The sequence below is a fragment of the Pituophis catenifer genome, unplaced genomic scaffold (genome assembly GCF_029215685.1).
Source record: "Pituophis catenifer annectens isolate HBS135680 unplaced genomic scaffold, rPitCat1.0.hap2 SCAF_4, whole genome shotgun sequence".
Taxonomy (NCBI): domain Eukaryota; kingdom Metazoa; phylum Chordata; class Lepidosauria; order Squamata; family Colubridae; genus Pituophis; species Pituophis catenifer.
The window spans coordinates 56,210,336-56,234,587 of NW_027256884.1; the positions used below are offsets into that span (position 1 = coordinate 56,210,336).

Here is a 24,252-nt window from a genome sequence, read left to right on the forward strand (position 1 = left end):
TTATTTACATTCTTATTTATATACAATTTTTACACCTTGCTTAAAAACAAAACAGGGTATATATGCACGTTTGAACATAATGCATTGACAGGATGAGTTGGAATAACATTTACAAAGAAGTAGAAAGAAAGAAATGTTTTTAAGATTAAAAGATTGCAGTTTCACAATTGCTTCAGGTAAATTATTAGAACTGCACAGTGCATATTTGAATAAAGTATTCCAATTTATTGTAGCACAATTCAAAGGTAACTCAAATTAACATGCAAACATTTTATTAGATATGTTGAAAAGCAGCATTAGATTATGCATCGCCATCCTGCAACAGCAACTTCTCCAACTATTGTTACTAACATATTCTCAAAATTTGGCATAGTATTTGAAATTCTATTTATAAAACTTACATATAAAATTTAATCCTAATTAAGATTTATTAATTTAATTCAGAATAACTGGTTCTTATTTTCATTCAAATGTATGTCACTGTCCCTTTTTTTCTTCTTCCAAAAGTTGAATAAATCTTGTAATGCTACAATACCATAAAATTGAGAGAAATCATTTTCTAGTTATGGAACTTTAAGCAAGTTTTGTTTTCAGGTATTGGACCTTATTTCCTTTTCTTGTTTATATTGACAGTAACAGAGATATTCTTGAATTATGTATAAATATACTTGCTTTAGAAATTGAATTTTATACTTTAATTCCATTTCTTCAGAATATCAGTAGTTTATGTGATAAGAAAATTCAGAATTTTCATTCAGCCACTTTATAATATGAATAAAAAAATGAGCAGTGATGAACTCTATGAAGTTAGCCTAGTGGTTGTTATGGTTTTACATGTGACTTTTCTTCTAGTACTAACTTAGTATAAGAAATGGACATACAAATCATGCTTTCGGTTTTTATTTGGCGTCTGATTTTTTTCATGTGGTATCCTTCTCTTTTAGTTGTATTACTTTTCTCCACTAAAATAGTATAGAAAATAGTATTCACAAGTACATGGACATGTCATAAAATAAAATGTAAGAATAGGCTTTCTAGAGTAATTTGTTTTAAAAAAATAATTTATAAAGCACATGTAAACATTCATTAATGCAAGACACTAGAGTTTTTGGAGAGCCATATATTCTTAAGAATAGTCTTTCTTCTTCTAACACTACCAAGTGTTTATACAGACTCCCAAGTGAAATAAACAGACCTTAGTCTAGTGCCGTGACGGCGAACCTATGGTACGTGTGCCACAGGTGGCACACATAGCCATATCAGTGGGCACATGAGCTCAGCTCTAGCACGCATGGGTATGCCAGCCAGCTTATTTTCGGGCCTTCTGAGCCCACCAGAAATAGGGAAACAGGCTGTTTCCTGCCCCCGGTGGGCCTCGGGGGGTGGTGGGAAAGGCCCATTTTTTTCTCTCCCCAGGCTCCAGAGCCTTTCTAGAAGCTTGGGGAGGGTGAAAACGGCCTTCCCCACCCCCCTGGAGGCCCTCTGGACAACTTTCGGTGGGAGCAGAAGTTGGCAAACAGACCGTTTCCAGCCTCCGGTGGGTGTCCTGGGGGGTGGGAAAGGCCGTTTTTGCCCTCCCCAAACTCCTAGAAAGGCTCTGGAGCCTGGGGAGAGAGAAAAACGGGCCTACCGGGCCCACCGTGACATTGTGTGCCAGGAGTGGGGTGGGGGGAGCGGGAGGGTTACACGTGTGGGTCACATAGAATTATGGGTGTGGGCACACGTGCGTGCGACCCCCCCCTTCCACCCTCTCCCCCACTCCTGGCACACGATGGCAAAAAGGTTAGCCATCACTGGTCTAGTGCATTATGTCTAAACCCTCTAAAAACGTTCATGTTTCCTTCCTCTTCCATTTTGGCACTAAAGTTGGCATTTTAATTTAACAATGAGATGAAATGGTTTAAACTAAATAGTGAGCTTTTTAGGAGAGTGTGGAATCAATTTGGGAAGTGTCCAAAGTTCAGTGTAAGTTGAGTAGCTATATTTTAAATACATTTAAATTATAGTTGTGACAGACATGAATGGAGAAATACCAAAGAACTACAATTCTCAATACCAAAAGGATGAATAATTTGCTATACTTGCTACATTGTTACATTATTTTCTCTTGTAACCTTAAGTTACCTTTATATGCATAGGAATTTCAATAAAGTACAATTTAGAAGATTATCTAGATTATCGTGAACCACCGGAAGATACATAATAGGTTAGAAATCATCTGACATTTGTAAGCTGAAGAATATTTGCCTTTTAATCAAAGAAACAAAATCAACATTCACATTTAGATAAATTGTATTTTTATGCAACAGCAAGATTGAAAAACTTGAGGTTGACATCCTAAATAGGCTAACTTTAAGTATCGGTTCAGTAACTCATTTAAGCTAACTTTCCATTAAGTATTACAATGGATGAGAAATTAAAAAGCACAAGCACCATAGTTCCATTACATTTAATGTGCCTTTTCAGATAACTTATTATAATTGAGAAAGCAGAGCTGCAGTGGTTAGAATGCAGTACTGCAGGCTACTTCTGCTGGCTGCCTGCAATTTGGCAGTTCAAATCTCTACCAGGCTCAATGTTGACTCAGCCTTCCATCCTTCTGAGGTTGGTAAAATGAGGACCCACATTGTTGGGGGCAATATGCTGACTCTGTAAACCGCTTAAGGATGACTGTAAAGCACTGTGAAGTGATATATAAGTCTAAGTACTATTGCTATATCTATTAATATATTTCATAATTTTACTATTGTCTCAGTGGTAAATTATTTTTTAAAACTCTTCTTCTATATGATACCCAGGATGATTTAGGTATTGATCAGGCCACATAGCATATAAACTTGGCTATGGAGGATTCTGTTTTAAAAGCATTTCTAGAGTAAAAATGCCTTTATCAACTCTGCATGGATAGACACATATTGATACATTTTATTAAAAAAACATTTTATATATTAGTAATGAAGACCCATGGCCTTAGAAACTCTGAAATATAACTGCAAAGGGACTGTCAAATTCTTCCAAAGGTGCTTTTTTTTTTTTCAAGAGGCAACTGGACAAGTCTTGAAAAAAAGCACCTTTGGGACAACCATGACCTGGAAAACCGAGAATCAAATTAACTTTACAAGAGATTAGAGCTATCAGTATTCAAATATTACTTAAAAGCCAGGCAGGTAAGCCATTGCTTAAGCCTAACATAATGATTTCCCCCAAGTTAGATGTAAACAAAAACTCTCATTCTCTTACAGCCAGAAGTCTTTGGTCTCATAACAATCATAATGAAGCAGCAACAGTAAGTGTCTAAGCTTCTCTGCTATTCTCTGTTAATATAATAATTAACATTATACAAAAGTGGCTCTTTAGCATACTTGGAAAAAAATTCACTTTCATTTTTATCTGATCTTATCCTGCTATTACAAACACTTCTAGAATTATTTAATTTTAGTCTAAAGAATAGACTAAAAAAATAGAAGTAAATTTTATGGTGAGCAAAAATTCAAGTTACTGAAAAACTCTATACTTATTTTGAGAGATTTAGATTATGTTCCTCTGGCAACATAAGTTTTTAAAATGGGATGTGAGAAGTTATACATCACATTTTGAAGCATGCTGTGGATTAAGCTCATTTACAATTTCCCCCTCTTTATATACTATATTCCATATACTAATATAAAAATGAATAGGTCTATAGCAAAATAGGAGAAATAATGGATGAATGTGTATATATAAACATTAGTATGCTGCTTTTATTTTATGAATAAAAAAATCAGAATTTTTTTATTCATTCAGGAACTATTGGCGGTATATACCAACTCATATACCTTCAAAACTGAATCCAAGCAGGGTGGTTTATTTTAAAACAGAACAAAATTTTTGTGCTACATTTTCCCTAGCACATAAATTCTGTTATTATGTTACTAGTTACAGAATTAAGCTTTGGTTGCATCTTAATAAGGTTAGTAACTGTCCAATGTCTACATTAAAAGTAATAAACGTAAGAGGATCACTTTTGGTTTAACATGCATTTGAATTTGTGCTAGTACGATGCTTTTTTCAGAAACATATGCAATTTATGAACATTTCATATTTGTCTGTGTGCAAGAAACTAATGAGAAAATTTGGCCTACCATTTTTAATAACATGACCTCAGTAAATACAGGATATTATTACAGGGGTAATTTATACTTGTTATCTTTTAGATAATTACAAAGTAATATTGCCCCATTAATTTATCTTTCAGAGAAAAAAGCTTGGAAAGAACACAATTATATAATATAATGATACTATATATCATTTGCTTCAGTCAAGTATGTTGCTGTTTAACACAGCAAAAATTGGGAACTTAGCACATGCATAATGTTAAACTCCAAGAATATAGCATGTTGTTATGTAGAGGTTCCCAAAATGCTAAAATAAAATTGTGCAGTTTATATCTTTATGGTTTACATGAGCATTGAATCTCATGAAACCATTTCAGCAGTCTGCCTAGAATCAGCAAGTTTCAAATTGTCAGCTATTATTTTTCACATTTCCAAATTACTTTAAAGAGATAATGAAAGTTCAATGTCAATCCAAAATTCTATTCAGATTGAGGGATATCACACATTTTCAGACATGTGTCCACATATTTAGAGAGTGCTTTTAACATCATCTTATTGTCCAGAGGTGGGAACTCCAAATTTTGCCAACTACAACTGGCCTTGGTGACTGAGGTTGGGTGTTGTAGTTCAACAAAATTTCAAGGGATACAGGATCCCTCTGCTGCCAGCCATCCTATTCAGATAGCGAAGCCAGTAATATTTTCAAGTTTGCTGAAATAATGCTGAGTTAGTCAAATCTCTGTTTTTAAATACAACAGCTTAATCAGAAAAACCATTTCCTTAATGGTTTTGCCAATAGCTGATAATATCTGGAGAAAATTATCTGCTCATAAAGAGCAGATTTTATGCTTATTATATACATTTATGTTGGGTATTTCAGAGCAAAGCACTAAGAAGATTTTGGGAAATCTTTCAAAAATACACTTTCTTCACTTTCTTCCTTATTTGCATTAAAAGGAGTTCAAATATTACTCCATCAGTCAGCATATACATTAATGAGAATGAAGCTTTCGATTATCCAATGAATGTATATATGAAAGGATACCATCAAAGCTAAAATTCTACAGATATGGCTGATATCTGTGCACTAGTAAAAATAGATTTTTAGCTGCACATAAAAATACGCATTTTATCTTGACCCTCCTTTATACATAAATTTTATTCACAAACAATTAAAACAAAGGCAGTCTAGAATTTTCATTAAAAAACTTAAATTACTTTTAGAAACTTATTTTTCAGCAAGACTAATAGGAACTATTGCATAAAATTAAGGAAAATCATATAAAAATAGAAAACTATTTTAAATTGTGACCAATATCAAAAGATGATGTGTCAAATTTGTTCAGGGGGCATAAAAGTGAAAATACAAAGTGAAATAAAAGTGAAAAAACAAATAACATACTTAAAACAAAAGGCCCATTGCACTGCTATATTAGAATAGAATCTGTTCTAGTAAGGGTGTCCAAATTTTCTTTAAAAAATACATTTGCTTTTAAACCACCTTTCAAAAACAGTATGTTCCAGTACTTTCTGAACACAAAGTTTTGTTTACAGAGATAATAGATGGTGTTACAAGACATAAAATGGAAGAACATCTTTTATTTTTCCTTCTCTCAAACTATATAATATGTAAAAAAATTTAATCATTATGAAACTGCAGTTATTCCTATATATAAACTTTGTAAATACATTCCTGTACACTTTTTTCTTTATTAAGATGTATATAACACAAGTCAATGATATTTGCTTTATTTCCCTCTACTTTACTCTGCTTTTCTCATGAATACTTTCTTCTTGAGTCTTTTAACTACAACGTCTAACATGTTCTAGCACATATTCGGGAAAATGTAGGCTACAAACTTGTAAACCATCAAGTTTGCAGGGCATTCTTGGATATTCATCTTCTTTCCATTTATTATCTTCAGGATCAAAAGTAAGAATTGAATCACTGTAGTGACCATTGTAACAAAGGCCTCCAAGAACCATTATCTGCTTGTCCAGAACAGCCACACCATGGCCACTTCTACCAATTGGCATAGAAGCCAAAATTGTCCATTGATCAGTATCTGGATCGTAAACCTCTGTAGAAGGGCAGCCTTGAGATTCAAACGAGGCTCTCAGGATTACACAGACACCTCCAAAAACATAAAGCTTGCCATTATAGGAAAGCATTTTGTGAAAACATCTTGCATAATTCATTTTGCATTTGTTTTCCCAACAATTAGTCACCACTTGAGTCCTTCTTGTTCGCTGCTCCACAGTTCCTTCTTTACTGGGATCAAATACACACACCTGCTTGGATGTAGAAGACGACGTTATTCCACCAGTGATGTACAATTTGCTGCCAAGAACAGTTCCTTCATGTCCGTATTTATTGACCGGATAAGGATCTACAAATTCCCACTTATCTTCTGTAATATCATATCGTTCGGTTGAATAAAATGTTTCATCTCTTGTTCTTCCAGCTACTGCATAGATATATCTTCCAATAACACCAACAGCAAATTCTGACCGTGGCACAGACATATCTGCCATTCGCAACCAAGAGTTTTGCCTTGGATCATATCGGAACACCTTGGAGGAAGCATGAAATTCACCATCTGGCCCCAACTCTTCCCCACCCAATAAGAACACAAAATTATTAACAATAGCAAGGCAATCTGGTCTCAAAGGTACTTGTGGGCCTTCTAACTCCCACCAGACCCTTGGCTTGTGCAGAAGGAGTATTTTGCTATTTACCATGCTGTGTCCTATCATTCCTCTAAATACTGCAGTCTGGGGTTTGGCAGAACGAATGCGATTTGATTTCATTTCCATCAAAGGCTGTTGATGCACACTATGGAAGTAATTCATAGCCTGCTCCACTTCATGCCGCAACTGCCTGGAATAACGATAAAATTCTGAAGTTTTCACCTAAGAATAGAGCAAAATACATATATTTATTTTCAAGATGTATCTACCCTCTGAAACTAGGCAGATTCTAGGTATTCTAGATACTAGTTTACAGAACTTACCAGATAACATGAAATTTAAGTCAATATAATTTAAATAGTAGTCCAATCTCAAATTAATGCTAAAAATAATGTTCAATTTACCGAATATACACTTGCTAGTTATAATTATACCCCAGGACTTAAGAACAGTCTTATTTTCACTTGCTTCTAGAAGTCCATTGAGTGTGAAGGCTCTCCTTGCATCAAAGTATTTCAAAGTAGGCAGATTTACAAAGAATACTTTGTATTGCTTAACGCATTGTAAGCCACCCTGAGTCTCTGGAGAAGGGCGGCATATAAATTACAGCAAAAACCCCCCAAAAAACCTCATGCTTCCCACCATAACACCTGCCCATTTGGGAAAAGGGCAACAACTGTTAGAGAGAGGTGGTCCTATGTAGGCCTAAAACCAGTGGTGAAATCTAAAATTTGTTACTACTGGTTCTGTGGGCGTGGCTTGGTGGGGGGATAATGTGACTGGGTGGGCATGGCCAATTTTTTTTTACTTTTAAAACCATTTTTTACATGTAAAACCATGTAAAAAATGCTTTCAAAAGGCTCTGACAATCCCAGCTGAGTTGCCTGATCGTCAGAGGGTTTTTTAAAAACCCTCTGACGATCAGGCAACTCAGCTGGGCTTGTCAGAGCTGGGATCGTCAGAGCCATTTAAAAGAAAAAAACTTTTTTTCTTTTAAATGGCTCTGACGATCCCAGCTGAGTTGCCTGATCGGCAGGCAACTCAGCTGGCATCGTCAGAGCTTGGATCGTCAAAGGCATTTAAAAGAAAAAAAGCCTCTGATGATCGCGTGGCTCAGCTGGGCATGGGTGCGGGGGCAGGGATTCTTGCTACCAGTTCTCCGAACTGCCCACCGCCATCGCTACCTACTCGCCCAAGCCGGTCTGAACCGGGAGCATTTCACCCCTGCCCAAAACTATATATGACTTTGTAGGTAGCATGAAAATATTATAGAAAAATTGTTCAGAAATAAATTGGCTAATTTCCCAAATTAAGGGAAACCAGGAAACAAATACTTCAAATACAATTTATTAGCTAAAATAAAAACCCAGAAGAGCTTTTAAGTAATCTTATCAACCAATATCACTTCTACTTTGCTGCTCTTCAACAAAATTACTCAGAATTGTACAATTCAGGTGGTTATAGGCCACACTGAACTTTTTTCTCATTTTCAGTATGACAGATCCCAACACTGATTTGGTTAGGAATCTTTTAAAGTAACATTTTTAGATTGACCTTCTTCATAATTAACTCCTTCTACTATTTATATCTTTAATATACAACACTTTCAATAAATAAGAAAATCCCCTTTTCCATATTTTTATAATCTATTTGTCGAAGGCCATAAAAATGTGCAACAGAAGAAACTAATTAAAATATCTAATCCTCTGAACATGCCTTTCAAATTCTAATTCAGAAGTTATCAGGCCCTAAACTAAAATACAAAAATTACCGTATCAGCTAAATGCAGACTTGTATTTTACTAGTTCACTTATGCAGTTCAACATAACATAGCATCAGCAATAATGAATTCCCTAATACTAATACTGAATTCCCCAAAGCTCTATTTTTGATAGAATATTAATATTTAGTCTAACATTGAGGCAAGTTCTCCAATTACATTATATTACATTAATAACAACAGTTACTGATGAGGGCCCTGCAAAATTCAGGCAATCTTCATTCGATGACCACCTGGTCAGCGACCATCTGAAATTACAATGGTACTAAATGTGATTTACAACTGTTCCTCATAGTTGTTGTCACAGCATCCCTTTTGTCATGTGATTATAGATGTCTTGCAATTACATTGCAGCATCCCATGGTTGCATGATAGCCATTTGTGACCTTCAGCCTCCATCAATGGGAAGCCAAATAACAATAAACATGACTGTGGGATGCTGTGACTGCATGGAATTTACCTAACAATGGCAACTGGAACTACCACAACTGATGTTATAAGTCAGCAGGGTCATATGATGTCACACTTTATGACCATGTCACTTAGTGACAGAGTTGCCAGTCCCAATTACCATAGTTAAACAAGGACTACCTGTATTTTTAAATTTTTAAAATTAAATATTTCCCTATACAAAAAATAGGGGAAAGTCTCCATTTACTAGCAATTACATGAATGAGAATTATGCTCTCTCATTTTCAATCTACATGAATTGGTTTTTAATACAACACACCTTTCTTAGTGCAAGAGTACTTCTCTATCTCGTATCTTCTTATTTATCAACATATCGAGACCACCAACCTAGAAATGTATTTTAGTTGGTAAGGTTTTTTTTGTAAATTACATTAAATAAAAGATTTTGAAATAAACACCTTCTTGATATTTATGACTACTTAATTTCAAAAGGTATTATTACAAGGAAAGCTTAGTTTTAACACATATTTCTAAACATCCATCTTTAAGATAGTCTCAAAAATAATGTGTTAAGTTTCATCCCTATTGGTCTTCACCATGAAAATGATTATTTACCAATTAATGAACTTTATTTCATAAATTATTTATATTAAACTTTGAATCATTATAATAAAGTGTATACAACACACGTCTTGCTTGAACAGGCTACCTGTTATATTCATAAAACATGAACTCTGAACACAGAAGCAAATGAAAAATCAATTTATGTAATAAGTTTTTAAAACAGTTTTGTTTGGTCCACACCAAGTTCTTTTTTTTAACAGTGCCCATTTCATTAAAAGGCAACATTTCCTTCTTCTATATTTTGCCAATGAAGGTTTTGGAACTTTTAATTTGTCATTATTTGTTTAGTCCTTTATTATCATTCTAGGTCTAAATGTTACCAGCTATTAGCTTGAGCATTATCACCTTATTCCTCTTTTTTACCGCCCCACTCAAAACATGCATATGAAAATACTTTTTATTTAACAAATTAGAATAAAAAAGATGGTGCTAGAGCAAAGCATTTTGGGGGGAAAATGGGCATAGTCCCTGGACAAAAAGTTATTACAGGTAGTCCTTGCATAATTATGGTAATTGGGATCCACAATTCTATTGTTAAGTAATATAGTTCTTAAACAAAACTTCATGTATCCTTGATGGGGTTATCAACTCACTTCCACCACAGTCATTAAGCAAATCACATGCTTTAACTGAGACATCATGTGATTGAGACTTGCAATTTTACTGCCAAATTCTCTATTCTGTTTGTTAGAAGCCAAATGTGTATAGATGACAATCATGTGATTGTAGTACGCTGTGAGTTGTAAACTCTTGCTAGTGATGAAGTGCCTGAATCTCAATCATTTGATTGCAGGGATCCTGCAAAGGTTTAAGTGTAAGGACCAATCATAAAGTTAATTTTTCAGCACTGTCATAACTTTGAATGTTCACTAAAGAGGGCAATCACTAAGAGAGGACTAGTTGTACAAATGAGACTAAGTATACACTGCAGATAGGAGATGAAGGACAACAATATGGATACAAATGACTGCACTAGAAAAAAAAATAAAACAGGATACAAAAGGATAAAACAGATATAAATACTGTATTTAAAGTGAATAGCAATTAGCAAATATCATATATGGAAAACTAATTTTCAGCCTTTAATCAATTCAAATATTTGTAACCAATGATACACAACAATCATATTTATTTTTAAATATTTATTTCTTTAAAAGTCAATAAGCATTATAGTTAAATGTTGGAAAATATACTTGTAATACTGTTGGTTACTTAGCTTGATCTCTTAGGATGTAATTATTTCATTTTTAGCTCAAAATACATAATCTAAGAGGAGTTGTGTGTGTGTTTTCTTAACATATAAACATATAAAAATACAGTAATAAAGACTCCCTTTGCTCTAAAATTAACTTTTAATGACTATGTCAATTAAGAACTCATACCTTTATCAAAAGATACATGGATTTTAATATGTTAAGTATTTTAACAGGCGCAATCATTTTATAGATATTAAGAGAAAACTGGGCAGTTGACGCATCTTTACACTATTATAGTTCACTATTATAGTTCACAGTACGCTGTTATAGTTCACAAAAAACTTTAATTTTACAAATTATATTTGTATATTAGTGGCAACTGAATAGCAAGTACAGCTTGTCCTCGACTTATGACCACAACTGAGCCCAAAATTTTCGAATGCTATGCAAGACAGTTGTTAAATGAATTTTGCTCCAGTTCACAATCTTTCTTGTCACATTGTTAAGTTAATCACTGTAGTTGTTAAATTACTAATACTATTCTTAATTTGGCTTCCCCAATGATTTTGCTTATCAGAAGGTTGCAAAAGGTGATTACATGACCCCGGGACAATGTAACTATCATAAATTTGAGTCAGTTGCCAAGCGTCTGAATTTTAATTACATAACCATGGGGATGCTGCAATGATCATGTGAAAAATGGTCATGTCACTATTTTTAGTGCCGTCATAGCTTCAAATGATCACTAAAGGAACTATTGTAAATCAAGGATTATCTATATAGAATTTATATTTGATTACATGACATTTTAGAAGTTCTATGTATTAATTAAAACTGTAAAATAACTATGGATTGATAGAAGATATATTTAAGAAGAGTTTGCTTTAATAAAATCTTTTATAGGAATATGGAAGCTTACAGCTCTTTAGATATGCTGATTTATAAACTCCAGCAGCTCTTTCAACAGTTCAGGTATGCTAATACTTCTGAAATCATAGGCCAGCAATATCTTAAAATGGGCGTTGGTCCTACCTGATACGCCCGTTCTCTCCCGCGGGAGGGAACGGCAGGCAGCGCTGGGTAGACTCCGTCAATTGACCAATCAGGACCGGGTCTGCAATGACGTTAAGTCCTGCCCTTTCCTGCTGCTCTCCAGTTTATCGGCGAGGAATTCACTGCAGACTGGCGTGTCTCCTGCTGAAAGTAAAGAAAGGTAAGTAGAACCCACCCCACCCCGACACCCGACGGCTCAGCCCCAATAGGGAGGGGGCTGCCTGCTGTTCCCTCCCGCGGGAGAGAACGGGCGTATCAGGTAGGACCAACGCCCATTCTCCTTCCTGGTTGGGAACGGCAGGCAGCGCTGGGACATACCAAAGCTTGATGTCCAATGGGCGGGCAGTGCCAGGGCGAGCCGAAGATCAGGAAACATGAACCCATTGCAGGACCCGTCTGCCGAACGCCGCATCAGCTGACGCGTAGACATCCAGACGGTAGTGTCTAATAAACGGTGTCGGGGTAGACCAAGTCGCCGCCTTGCAGACTTCCTCCAATAACGCTTGAGTCACCCATGCAGCGGAGGTAGCCGCACTCCTGGTGGAATGCACGGTCACTCGGCTGGGAATCGCAAGGGACTGCAACTCGTATGCGAAGGCAATCGTGGCACGGATCCAACGGCCCAGAGTTGGAGCAGAAACCTTGGTTCCCATCATAGTAGGTTGAAACGAGACGAACAAGGCCGGTTTTACGGAAGGAAGCAGAACAGGAGATGTAGGCTCTGCGTACGTCGAGAGTGTGCCACACCTTTTCGAGGCGGTGAGACGGGTTAGGAAAAAATTGGGCAAGGAGATTTCCTGTGAACGATGGTACATAGAATTTATTTTGGGGAGAAATGTGGGGTCCAAACGGAGGACCACCTTGTCGTGATGGAAAATACATAAGTCTTGGCGAACCGACAAGGCGGCCATTTCGGAAATGCGATGGGCAGAGGTCACTGCCACCAAAAACGCCACCTTAAAGGAGAGAAATTTCAGAGTAGTCGCCCTGAGGGGCTCCAAGGGAGGTTGTGTGAGGGAGGACAAAACCTTTGAGAGGTCCCAAGTGGGGAAACGGTGGACAACCGGCGGCCTCAGGTTGGAGACTCCCCGCAGAAATTGGCAGATCAAGGGATCCTTAGTAACAGTTGCCAGAGAGTCACATGCGGAGACAGAAGCCAAGGCCGCGGCCTGTTGCTTCAGAGTAGAAGGAGCAAGGCCAGAGTCGAAGCCGTCTTGGAGAAAGCCGATGACGTGCGCCACTGAAGGCGAAGTAGGGTTGATCTGGCGAGTCGAGCACCAGGACGAGAAGGAGCGCCAGATAGACTCGTAAATACGAGCGGTGGACGGGCGCCATGCGGCCTGGATGGTCCTTATAGCAGCAGGTGGAATGTTGGCCCTAGTCAAGAACTCCCGCTCAGTCTCCAGGTGGTTAGTTGCAGCCACTGGGGCTCGGGATGTACAAGAGCCCCCTGTAGTAGGCAAATTCGGTCGTCTGGTATCCGCCATGGACGGGCAGTGGACAGGGAAACCAGGTCCAAGAACCAGGGCCGGCGAGGCCAGTGCGGCGCTATGAGAACCAGTTCCAACTTCTCTTCCAGGAGCTTCCTGATGACCTTGGAGATGAGTGGCAGGGGAGGAAACGCATAAAGAAGAACACCCCTTGGCCAGGGTGACTGAAGTGCATCCACCGCTTCCACGCCTGGAGATGGAAATCTGGAAAGGAAACACGGAACCTAATGGTTGACGTGTGAAGCGAACAAGTCCACCGCAGGGCAGCCAAAGCGAGTAGACAGGTCCAGGAAGAGATCCGGATGAAGCTTCCATTCGGAATGGTCCACTAAATTGCGACTAAGAGAATCTGCCTGAATGTTAGACTTGCCAGAAATGTGAGACGCCCGTAGGGAGGCTAAATGAGACTCGGCCAAGGACCCTAGCTGTAGGGATTCGTGAAAAAGGGACCGAGAGCGGGAGCCAGCTTGCCTGTTAACATGGGCCTTAGCGGAGACGTTGTCGGTTAACACGAGCACATGCTGACCTTGGAGCAAATGTTGGAAATGGCGTAAAGCGAGGAAAATCGCCCGCAGCTCTAGAAGGTTAATGGAACAGCCCTCCTCCTCCTTAGCCCAAAGTCCCTGAACCATATGGGAATCCAGGTGTGCACCCCAGCCGGTGAGGCTCACATCGGTAGTAAGCACTAATCTATGGGTCTCTCTAAACAAGGTACCCTTGGAGATGGCCGCAGATGACCACCACCATAAGGAATCCAAAACCGCTGGAGGGAGGGAAACCTTGCGCAAAGAGGAAACCGAAAAGGACCGTTGAAAGGGAAATAGGAACCATTGAAGGCGCCTGCTATGCAAACGGGACCAAGGGACGATGTCGAAAGAGGACACCATTTTACCCAGAAAACGAGAAAGAGAAAGAATAGACATAGGCCGGCCTTCTAAACATTGAGAAGCCAATTCAGATAAGCTGGGCTGGCGTGCCGGTGACAGGAAAACCCTGGACGAGAGAGTGTCAATGACAGCTCCTAAATGTTGGATACGGGTCGAGGGAGACAGAGAACTCTTGGCCCAATTGATCAGGAAACCGGGAGCCTCAAGCAAACGGAGAGAAGTAGAAACATCCTGCCAAGCCCTTTGAAGGGAGGAGGAAAGAATAAGAATATCATCCAGGTAAAATAAAATACGAATGGGAAGGGATCGGATATGAGCGACAAGGGCCGCCATCAACTTAGTGAAGACCCTGGGTGAAGAAGAAAGGCCGAAGGGGAGAGCCCTATATTGATAGTGAGAGCCCCTATAATAAAAGCGGAGGAATTTACGATGGGGTAGAAAAATGGGCACATGCAAATAGGCCTCGGTTAAATCCACCGGGGCAAGGAAATCACCTTCCCGAATACATTCCAAGATAGTATGAAGGGAGTGCATCTTGAACCGGCGGTATGTTATGAATCGGTTCAATGATTTCAGGTCCAAGATGGCGCACCAGCCCCCGGAAGCCTTGGGGACTAGAAAGAGACGGGAATAAAAACCGGACCTGCGTTCCGCCTGAGGAACGACCTCGATGGCCTTGATCTGGAGAAGATGGGCAACTGCAGAGGCCATACGGGCGAGGGAAGGAAGGTCTTGGGAAAGGAAGCAAGAAACAAAAACCCGAGGGGGAAGAGAACTAAACTCCAAACGAAGACCCTCCCAAATGGTAGAACGAACCCAAATATCAGAGGTAGTGGCATCCCAAGTATCGGAGAAAAAAGAAAGGCGGCCCCCAACTAGAGAATCTGGAGGCCGATTAACGAGATTTTCGGAAGGGGCGGCCTCTGCCACCTCGGAAGGACCTTCTGGGGGGGAATCTAGAATTGGATCTGACCTGAAAGTCTTGATTTTGCATTCCTCTGGAGGAAAAGTTGTGAGAGGAACGGTTGAAGGAGGAGCCACTTTCGGATGGACGAAAGGACTGGGCCCGATAATAAGATTGTTGACAAAATTCCGACCTCTGAAACACCACTGGAAAAACTTTCTTGTGATCCCTGGTCTCAACCAAAATAGGATCAGAGGAGGAACCAAACAGGTTGTTCCCTTCATAAGGAGAAGCTGCTAAGCGCCATTTGTTTCTGGCATCGGCTTGCCAGTGGCGGAGCCAGAAGAGTCTCCGGGATGTGACTGAGGATCCAATGGCTTTGGCTGCGAAACGGGCAGTGTTAAGGGTCGCATCGGCCGAAAATTCCACTGCGGCTAATATTTTATTAATGTCTTGTTGAGAGCGCGTGTTGGAGGCTGGAAGACGATCCTGCAGCTGTTTCAACCACAATATAGAGGCCCTGTTGAAGAAAGATGCCGCCGAAGCGGCTCTTACCGCCCATGCTGAAGCTTGATGACCTTTGATCAGGGTACGCTCGGCTCGTTTGTCTTCAGGGCGCAAGGACTCATCAGGAGGGCCAGCAAGGTGAGTAGAAGATGACAAGGCTACAACCGGAGCGTCCACAATTGGTACCTGCAATAAGTCAGAAAAGTCAGTTGCCATAGCATAAAACTTTTTGTCCTGAGAGTTGGGCAAGGGCCCAGAACCAGGAGATGCCCACTGCCTCTTCACCACATCTGAAAACAATTTTGGTGCTGGCAAGGTATCCACTCGAGCAGGCTGTTCTGCAAAGAGAGAAGCGGAGGGATCATCAGTAGAGGAAGAAGCTGCTGGAACAGAGGGAGCAGGCAACATTTTGGTGACAGATAGAGCTTTAAATAGCAAGGAGCAAAAAAGGTGAGGTTTGAAAAGGCCTATGAAGGCCGGTTGGTCGGGTGCAAGACCTTCATCATCAGACCAATCTTGGTCCAGGGCAAGGTCCTCAGCTGATAGAGAGATCTGCCTGGCAGAAGTTGGAGATGAGGGTCTCTCCAGATGGGGTGAAGCCTCTCTCCTGCGTGATAAACTGCTGACTTGACTGGCGTAGTCAGACACCTCAGACTCAGCATGCTGGTGAAGACCCTCTGATATCCCCTGACGGATGGCAGCTGTAATGATGGATGCCAGAGCAGGAGGAATAGTAGAAGGCAGAGAGTCAATAGCCGGAGGAGGAAGAGGGGGGGAGGAGGGGGTGGGAGAGGAGAAGGAGGAGGAGGAGGCTGGTATTCCGATGAAGCAATGTCCCCCCGGTTCTGAGAATCAGAAATTGGGGAATGGCCCTCAGGAGGCAGCGTGGCGAATAAAATAGCTGCTTCATCAGTAGAAGGAGAAATCCCCGTGCCAAAATGATCTGGAGAAAGCGAAGCCCTATGGTTGGCCTGGGGTTGGGCTTGATTGTCAGAAACCCCAGGGGAAGTAACCTGAGGGGCAGCTGAGGTGGGAAGGGTCACGGAATGTTTTGCGGCTTGGAGCTGCGCTTTTTGAACGGCTTGTTCCAGAGCCTTGTGGCGGCGCTGCTCATCCTTCAGGGTTTGCGCCAATTTAGCTGGAGGGGCAGATGGCACTTTAGACCTTTTATGGCTTCGCTGATGGCCTGAGGTCCCTTCCCCCGGATCGCTGCTATGGCGCTATCTTTATGGGATACCGCCCCACGGCCAGCTCTTGAAGAACGGGCGTCCGCCATCTTGGAAGGAGCTCCCTTGGCGCCAAAATTAAAGAGAAAATGGCCCCTGTACTCACTGCGCTCCTCGTGCTAGGAATGACGGAGATCAATCACCCAGCAGCAGACAACTCACTGCGATCTAAGCCGCTGATCGCCGTTACGAGATGGGCTGCTAAGCAAAGGCTTGGGACTAGCGAAAACCACCCGCCAAATCGAGAAGGAGGCGAGCGCGGTGCAGAACAGGGCTACGGAGCGAACTCGTGGGCCCTGCCTGAAAAAACTGCCGGCCGGCAGTTAGGAGCCGCAATCAGCCGTCAGCGGGACCGGAACGAGTCCTTCACGCTGGTAGCGCTCCGATCGTCCGCCAAACTGCTCCTTTAAAATGTTTTTGTTTGTTTGTTTTGAAGCTAAGATAAGAGAAGGCAATGCAGGAGACACGACTGTCCAAGTCGACCGAGTTGATAAACTGGAGAGCAGCAGGAAAGGGCGGGACTTAACGTCATTGCAGACCCGGTCCTAATTGGTCAATTGACGGAGTCTACCCAGCGCTGCCTGCCGTTCCCAACCAGGGAGGAGAAGTCATGATTTCTCCACATACATCTATATATACTAAAACTCTCATTCTCATAACTTTTAAATGGTGAAATGGTGCATCATTAGACAGTAATTTTTGAACCAAGTTACCTCAAACAGACTGATTTACAGAATATGTCCAAAATCAAGAAGCCATGACTCCAGTGGACTTGAAATTTGACAGATTTTATAAAATTATTTATGACATAAAAATTAATATAAAATATTTTATGACATAATACAAAATAGGTCATAAAACATTTTCTTTAAACAGATACATCTTTGAATATGTCCCTGAATTTTTAAGAGCTTTTCTAGTGAAGGCAGTACGTTAGAAGCTCAGTCACTGTTGAAGGCATTGAGGAATTTGGTAAGGAAATATCTCTGAAATAGTGACCCAGTGGGTCATAAATATTTGGCACCTTTTAAAATTAGTCACATATTATTCTAGTCATCAAAAGGAAGATTCACATATTCCAGGGCAAGATTTTCCAGCCCACAATGTCAGGTTGAGATAGTCAAAAAGTTGAATTCTAGATAACATAGCAGTACATGAACTATCTCTTGAGGGTTTTTTTTCTCATTACGCTATTGTTTTTTTTTTAATTTAAAAATTATAGAAGGGCTGTTATTTATGTAATCAGATTTATGGGTCAGGGGAATGTAGGTATCTTATCCAAGGACGTTACATTGCTTACAGGCTACACATGCTTCTGATGCATAAGTAAGCATAGAAGGTAAAAAAAGTAAAGGAGTCCCTGGGGATTTTACTTCGCTAGTCACTGCCGACTATAGGGAGTGGTGCTTATTTGTGCTTCAAGGCCTTTAAGCAAGTATTGTCCAAAGAAATTTCCGTGGTCATGTGGCCAGCATGACGTCAGGGAACTGATTCCCACTGAAATGGGTACCTATTTATCTACCTGCATTCGAACTGCTACGCTGGCAGGAGCTGGGGTGAGGACAGGAGTTCACCCCATTGCTTGGCACTCAGGACTCGAACCCGGGGACTTCCGGTTTGGCGTCGCTGTGTTACAATTGTAGGAGGCGGGGCTCCACGAACTTAGGCTGAACCCTCCTTGTTGGGGGATCCTTAAAGGGCAAAAGTCACCCTGTAGGGTTGACAAACGATCTTGCAGATCGCGGAGAGTCACAACTCTCCTGCTTTGATCCGAGGCTTACTCTCCTATCCAACATCGAAGAAGGAGAGGCGGCCATTATGGCCACTGTGAAGCTGGGACAATCGAAGAAAGAAATGTGCTGGAGTGGTGTTTGAACAGTGATCTGGAGCTGGGTGAGATGATTTTCTAGAGATTAAACCCCAAAGAAAAGAAACCCCGGAAAGATACTTGGAGAAAAATCATAGACTTGAAAGAAAGTGAATTTTAAGAAAGGATATAATTTTTAAAATGCAGATTGGATTTGAATATTTGTTGGCACACTTTGAAAAGGCATTTTAAAATGCTGGAAATATTGGACTGTATATTGGAAAAAGTGAAAGAAATTATTTGAAGGGAACGGTTTTCAGCTGTTATACTGGGTACAATGCTGAAATGCTAGGTGAGGATGCCATCTACTGGTGAAAAAAAGAAACACTATATTTTTACAAAAACAAAAGTCCTTGGGATTAATCAGGAATACAGAGTGGAGATAAACAACATCTGGAAGACTGTGTTTTCTGCTGCATATTATTTGATAATTATTCTTCTCAAGACCAAGGAGGGAAAATTTCCGAGACCTTTGAAGATTGCTAAGTAGAGTAGTTCACAAACACTTGGAACTATCACTGAAATCAAAGAGTTGGTTATGTGACTGATGAAGACAAGGGAAAATCTGGAAGGAGTAAATTGACTGGTGGAGGACTATAAAGAACTACAAATATTGGGCATTTTGAGAAATGATTTTGGGACTGAGCGAAAAGCTGTAATATTGGGTATAAGTAGAATATCCACCAATATAAGATGTGTGCTACTTGGATTTAGATTAGAGGTAGGAATTATGAAGAGGGGAAATATTATTATGCATATTCTTATATAATGTTTTAAAATTATAGATACAGGAAATGATCAGAAAATGAAAGATGATTGTCTCAGCCCCTCTGGAGCTGCCAGTGCTTCACCAGGCATGAAGGAACACAACACACATACGTACCCACGATAGAAGCTGCGGTTCAAAACCTGGTTTAATGAAAGCGACTGGCGAAGCACCAGTGGCTCCAGAGGGGCTGAGAGGAAGTCAGAGATGCCCAAGCTTCCCGCCTGGCTGGTTTTATAGTGCCTCATTAGCTCATTAACCTCGTTATCTGTCCCCAGGCAATCTCTCTCAGCTGTTACACTCGAATCTGCCGCTTGGTTTTCCCTTGGTTTACCGTTGGTTGCAGCCCCTTGACGTCAGTCTCCTTTTCATTCCCAATCCCTCAGATGTATGTCCAACCCCCCTTTTCTTGTGTCCCGTCCATCACCCACTATCAGTGTGTATGTTGTCCTAATGCAACACCCCCCTCCACTGTGATCCGTTGCTGGAGTTTATTCAGATGTTCTGGATCCTCTGACGGTATTCCCCTGCCCCCCCTTCGTGGTCTTCTATGCTGTTAAGGTGTGTGTGGTGTCAAGGGTTATTTGACACTCGACAGATTGTATTATACACATTTAAATAACATCACTAAGGTTACCATGACTATTAGCATTGAATAATAAAATATTGATTAATTAAATGACAAGGGATTATATATATATATATATATATATATATATATATATATATATATATATATATATATATATATATATATATATATATATATATATATGGAGTAAATATTATGTTAACAACTTTGATTGTAATATATATATTGTTATGACAATGATGTGAGTATGCGAATATAATTTTAAAAATGTACAAGAATTGAAATATTAAAAGGGATAAGAGAGGAAAGATAGAAATAGAACACCTATTAATATAAGATTTGTATTATTGAAATATGAAACAGGTAGAAACTGGAATTGAGGGAAATAGCATAATATTACTATAAATACTTTTATGTAAGATGTCAAAATTAGTATAGAGATGAAAGGATTAGAAGTTGAAAGATGATTGTATTATGTACAATGTTATCATAATGGTGTGAGCATGATCAATGTACGATTATCAAAATTGTCAATTTTATTATTTGGTATCAAAATGAACGATACCTAGAAGCAACACTGTTCATGTATTTAATACTTATATATATATTTAAAAATAAAAAAAATCTTATAATAATAAAAAGGACTCGAACCTGGGCTGCTGACTTTTCAGCCAAGCCCAGCATTTTAACTGCTGAGCCTCTGTGCCGCCCAAGCACAGAAGACCCAATTATTTAATTACATAAAGAGGAAATTCTTATAGTTGGCCCAATTTAATTTTTTGTATTTAATTTGCTAAAGGAACATTACATATGATTTACAGACCTTACTTTCTCTGTTGCTTCACCCTTATTCATATTCTCTCTTTTAATATTTTCTGTCCTGACCTTTCCAATTTAAAGAGTCTTTCTAAAGTCAAACTGTGCTCAACTTCTTAAAGTCATATATTAATCAGTAAACCTGGTCAATAAACCAGTTCCTAATTGATTTATTTCTTACACTCCAACAACCATAGCCTCCAAAGATCTCTATCAATCTCAACATAGAGAACATCTACCATAATGCCCACTGCTCTGCCATTGAAGAAAAATAACTGGAAGAGGAACCACAATTTATATCCCAATCAGAGAACAGAAAAGAGAATTATAACTTAGTATCTCACATCTCTTTTTATAAAGTAAAAATAAAAACAGTACATTTTTTTTTCATTACAGATCCTGCACTGAATCTGTTGGAACCAACAAAATAAAGCCAAGGAGGGAATATTATTTACCCTCTCTTGAGCTCCTGTACAAATGTGATGTATCAGATCAATAAATCAAGTTCAACATCTAAACATAAAATGCTGAGATTCTTTTTCTAGCACACTCTTATATTTTTAAATATATGTCTTCCACAACTGTGCAATGTCAATACACAAACCACAGATTTCACTGATTATCATAAACAGTCTTGTAGGCTTTTCACTACTGAATGGTTTTCACTTTAATTGATAATCAGAAAAACTGTAAACCTACCTGTTTTCTGGTTGTAAATTCTTTTACCTTTAACTGGGAAACTTTGCTTTAAAATTAAAATGGCACTCATTTCAGACATGATTTCAAGGTTCCACTTTCTAAAACACTCTTATATTTCCCCTTCAACTAATTTTGGGGATTTTACCTATTAATAGGATGCTGCCCTAAACACATGAATACTATCTACTGCTTTCAAATGCACCAACCTTTTCGAAAACACTGGATGGTGTCATCAAACAAAATCTGATATTCTGAATGATGGTGTCAGTATGTCTCCAGCGTCTTCTATCATGCCGCAGCCAAGTCTGAACAGCCTCATAGAGTTCTATCTCTGGGAATCTGCTCAGATGATCATTATCCAAATAAGTCATAAGCTTTTCAAAACTGAGACAGGACAAAAAATCAGGTCTGGCCATGAGAGGCACAAAATTTTCTAACAAAAAGGAATCCAGTTTTTCTCTTACTCCTTCAATGTTTACACCAAAATCATCTAAAAGTCTCATAATTTCTGCACAGTTTTCCAAACATATTTTTGCTAAAAGAAAGGAGCAGCAGAACTTCACCACTTCAATAAGTTGAACATACATGGCAGCCTGCAGGATCTCATGAACAGTGCTCATGCTCAGTTCAATAGTTCCATAGTACATGAACTGGAGAACATGGCTGAAGCCTGTTGCTGTCAGTCCTTTTAAGTAGATTTTGTCCTGATCTCGTTCCCTCATATCAGCAGTAAACATAATCCTGAAGTAATCACTTTGGGTGGCAAGAAGTGCTTTATGAGCTTGAAATTGGTGATCCTCAATGACAAGAGTGACATCAAGCAGTAATCCCTCCTCATACAGTGTTCTGAACCCAGCTGAGACGCTGGTGTCATGGATGGAGGAACTAAACCCTTCCACGTCCCCTGCCATGAATCACCTGGAAAAATGTAAACAAAGAAAACTTTAGAATTTCATGAAATTCCTGAAGGTTGGAAACCTTAATATTTAATTCATTGCCTCATTTTTTAATCTTGAATAATATAATTGGCATCTTATACAACAACAGTCAGTATAGAAAATCTTGCTTTAGTAAAAGTAATCATAACAATCAGTTAAAGATTTGTTTAAATATTAACTTTTAAAGTCTTTATCCCCAACTTTCATACTATGCATATTAATTATAATTCTGTTTCATGGAACTAGGTTTAAACTACAAAGTATTAAATTTGAACAAAGATCAGCCTTATTTGCAAATGAAGGGATAATAGAGCAAGGATGCTACATTTAGTTTAAAAAAAATCAAAACAACTTTGAGTCATTCTTGACTAATGGTGATTGGTTAGATGTGTCCAAGCAGTTTTCTTGGCAAGATTTTTAAAGCTTTTTAAAATTTATGTCACACAATACATTTATACCAATTTAAGATCATCCTAAACTTGTGTAAAGTTGAACAGCATCAAAAAGAAAAAAGAAGATAAAAACTATTAACATAGCACAAAAACCAACAATCAAGCCTTATAAAATACTGAGATCACATAAAGTCCATGTAAGAACTAGACAAATGCATCATCTCTACTGCAATTAATAATATGCTCATTTTAGGGAAGATTCAGCAATGTGAAATAAGTAATTGTGCTTCATAATCCCAATCTTTTAAACACAGTTTGGAAATGGGATAAATTACAGCTAAACTTACTAACATTCCCTTTAGTATTTCCAAACATAAAGAATTTGCTTGTAATTTATATTCTCAGCCATTCTAGGTAAATCAAATAGGACAGGGGTCTGCAACCTTAAACGCTCGAGGAGTCATTTGGACCAGTTTCCCACAGAAAACACCGGGAGCCACAAAACCTGGGTGGGCCTGGCTAACTCAATGTCATTCCCGCCCAATGACATGAAACCACCCCAACCACACCTATCTAGGTTTTGTGGCTCCCAGTGTTTTCTTTTCTGTGTGTACGTATCTCTTTCTGTGTCTCTCTCTGTCTCTCTCTCATGTGTGTGTGTGTTCCCTCTTGAACCATTTCCAAAAACCGGTGAGGATTGGGTTTTGTTTTGTTTTGTTTTGCTGATGTTCTTTCTTCTTCTTTGGATATTTTTACCATATGATTTAAATCAAGAGACATTTCAGGTTCCCAGATAAATGAAGCTCTTTCATCCCCCTGCTGTGGCTCCCTGTCAGCTGAACCCACCACTGACTAGCCCTGCCCCTCACCCTCCCCTCCCAGTCACTCCTCGCCTGGCCTGAGAAGCTAAGGGCGACAGTAAGGGATGGAGACTTGCTCCATATTCCAGAGTGGGAGTGAAGCACCCCTGTACTTGCCTCACTCTTGCTGGCACTTCTTCCGGTCCTTGTTGGTGCTACGTGCACCTCGGTGGCTAGGGAAGATGCGTGACTTGCTCTCCGCCCTGAGACACTATCCCATCGTTATGGGCTCCAGGAGGAGGAGGGGACGCAATCTCCCCCATTGTGAAACACGCTAAATTTAACTGTCTGTGCAAGAAAGCAGCAGGCAGACCATGGAGGCGGTGAGAGCAGGGGCCTTGGCCAATATCTCGGGGCAGAGAGCAAGTCATTCATCTTCCCGAGTGACCGAGGTGTGCTCAGCACTAACAAGGGCCAGAAGAAGCACCAGCGGGATGAGGCAAGTACAGAGGTGCTTTG

General features: G+C 39.5%; 1 protein-coding gene across 2 annotated transcripts in view; it reads right to left on the reverse strand.

The window, feature by feature from the left end:
- Positions 1-5,433: 5,433 nt before the first annotated feature.
- KLHL15 (kelch like family member 15) overlaps positions 5,434-24,252 on the reverse strand; it is a 33,146-nt gene continuing 14,327 nt past the window's right edge. The window contains exons 2-4 of one of the 2 annotated variants that reach the window (XM_070943302.1): positions 21,810-22,521; positions 6,834-7,007; positions 5,434-6,668 (exon numbers count right to left, since the gene is read on the reverse strand). In XM_070943302.1, the coding sequence (XP_070799403.1) occupies positions 5,898-6,668; positions 6,834-7,007; positions 21,810-22,514 (1,650 nt within the window). In that variant the 5' untranslated portion in view covers positions 22,515-22,521 and the 3' untranslated portion in view covers positions 5,434-5,897. Of the gene's footprint in view, positions 7,008-21,809; positions 22,522-24,252 lie in introns of both variants that reach the window. The other variant, XM_070943301.1, reaches the window with a different exon arrangement.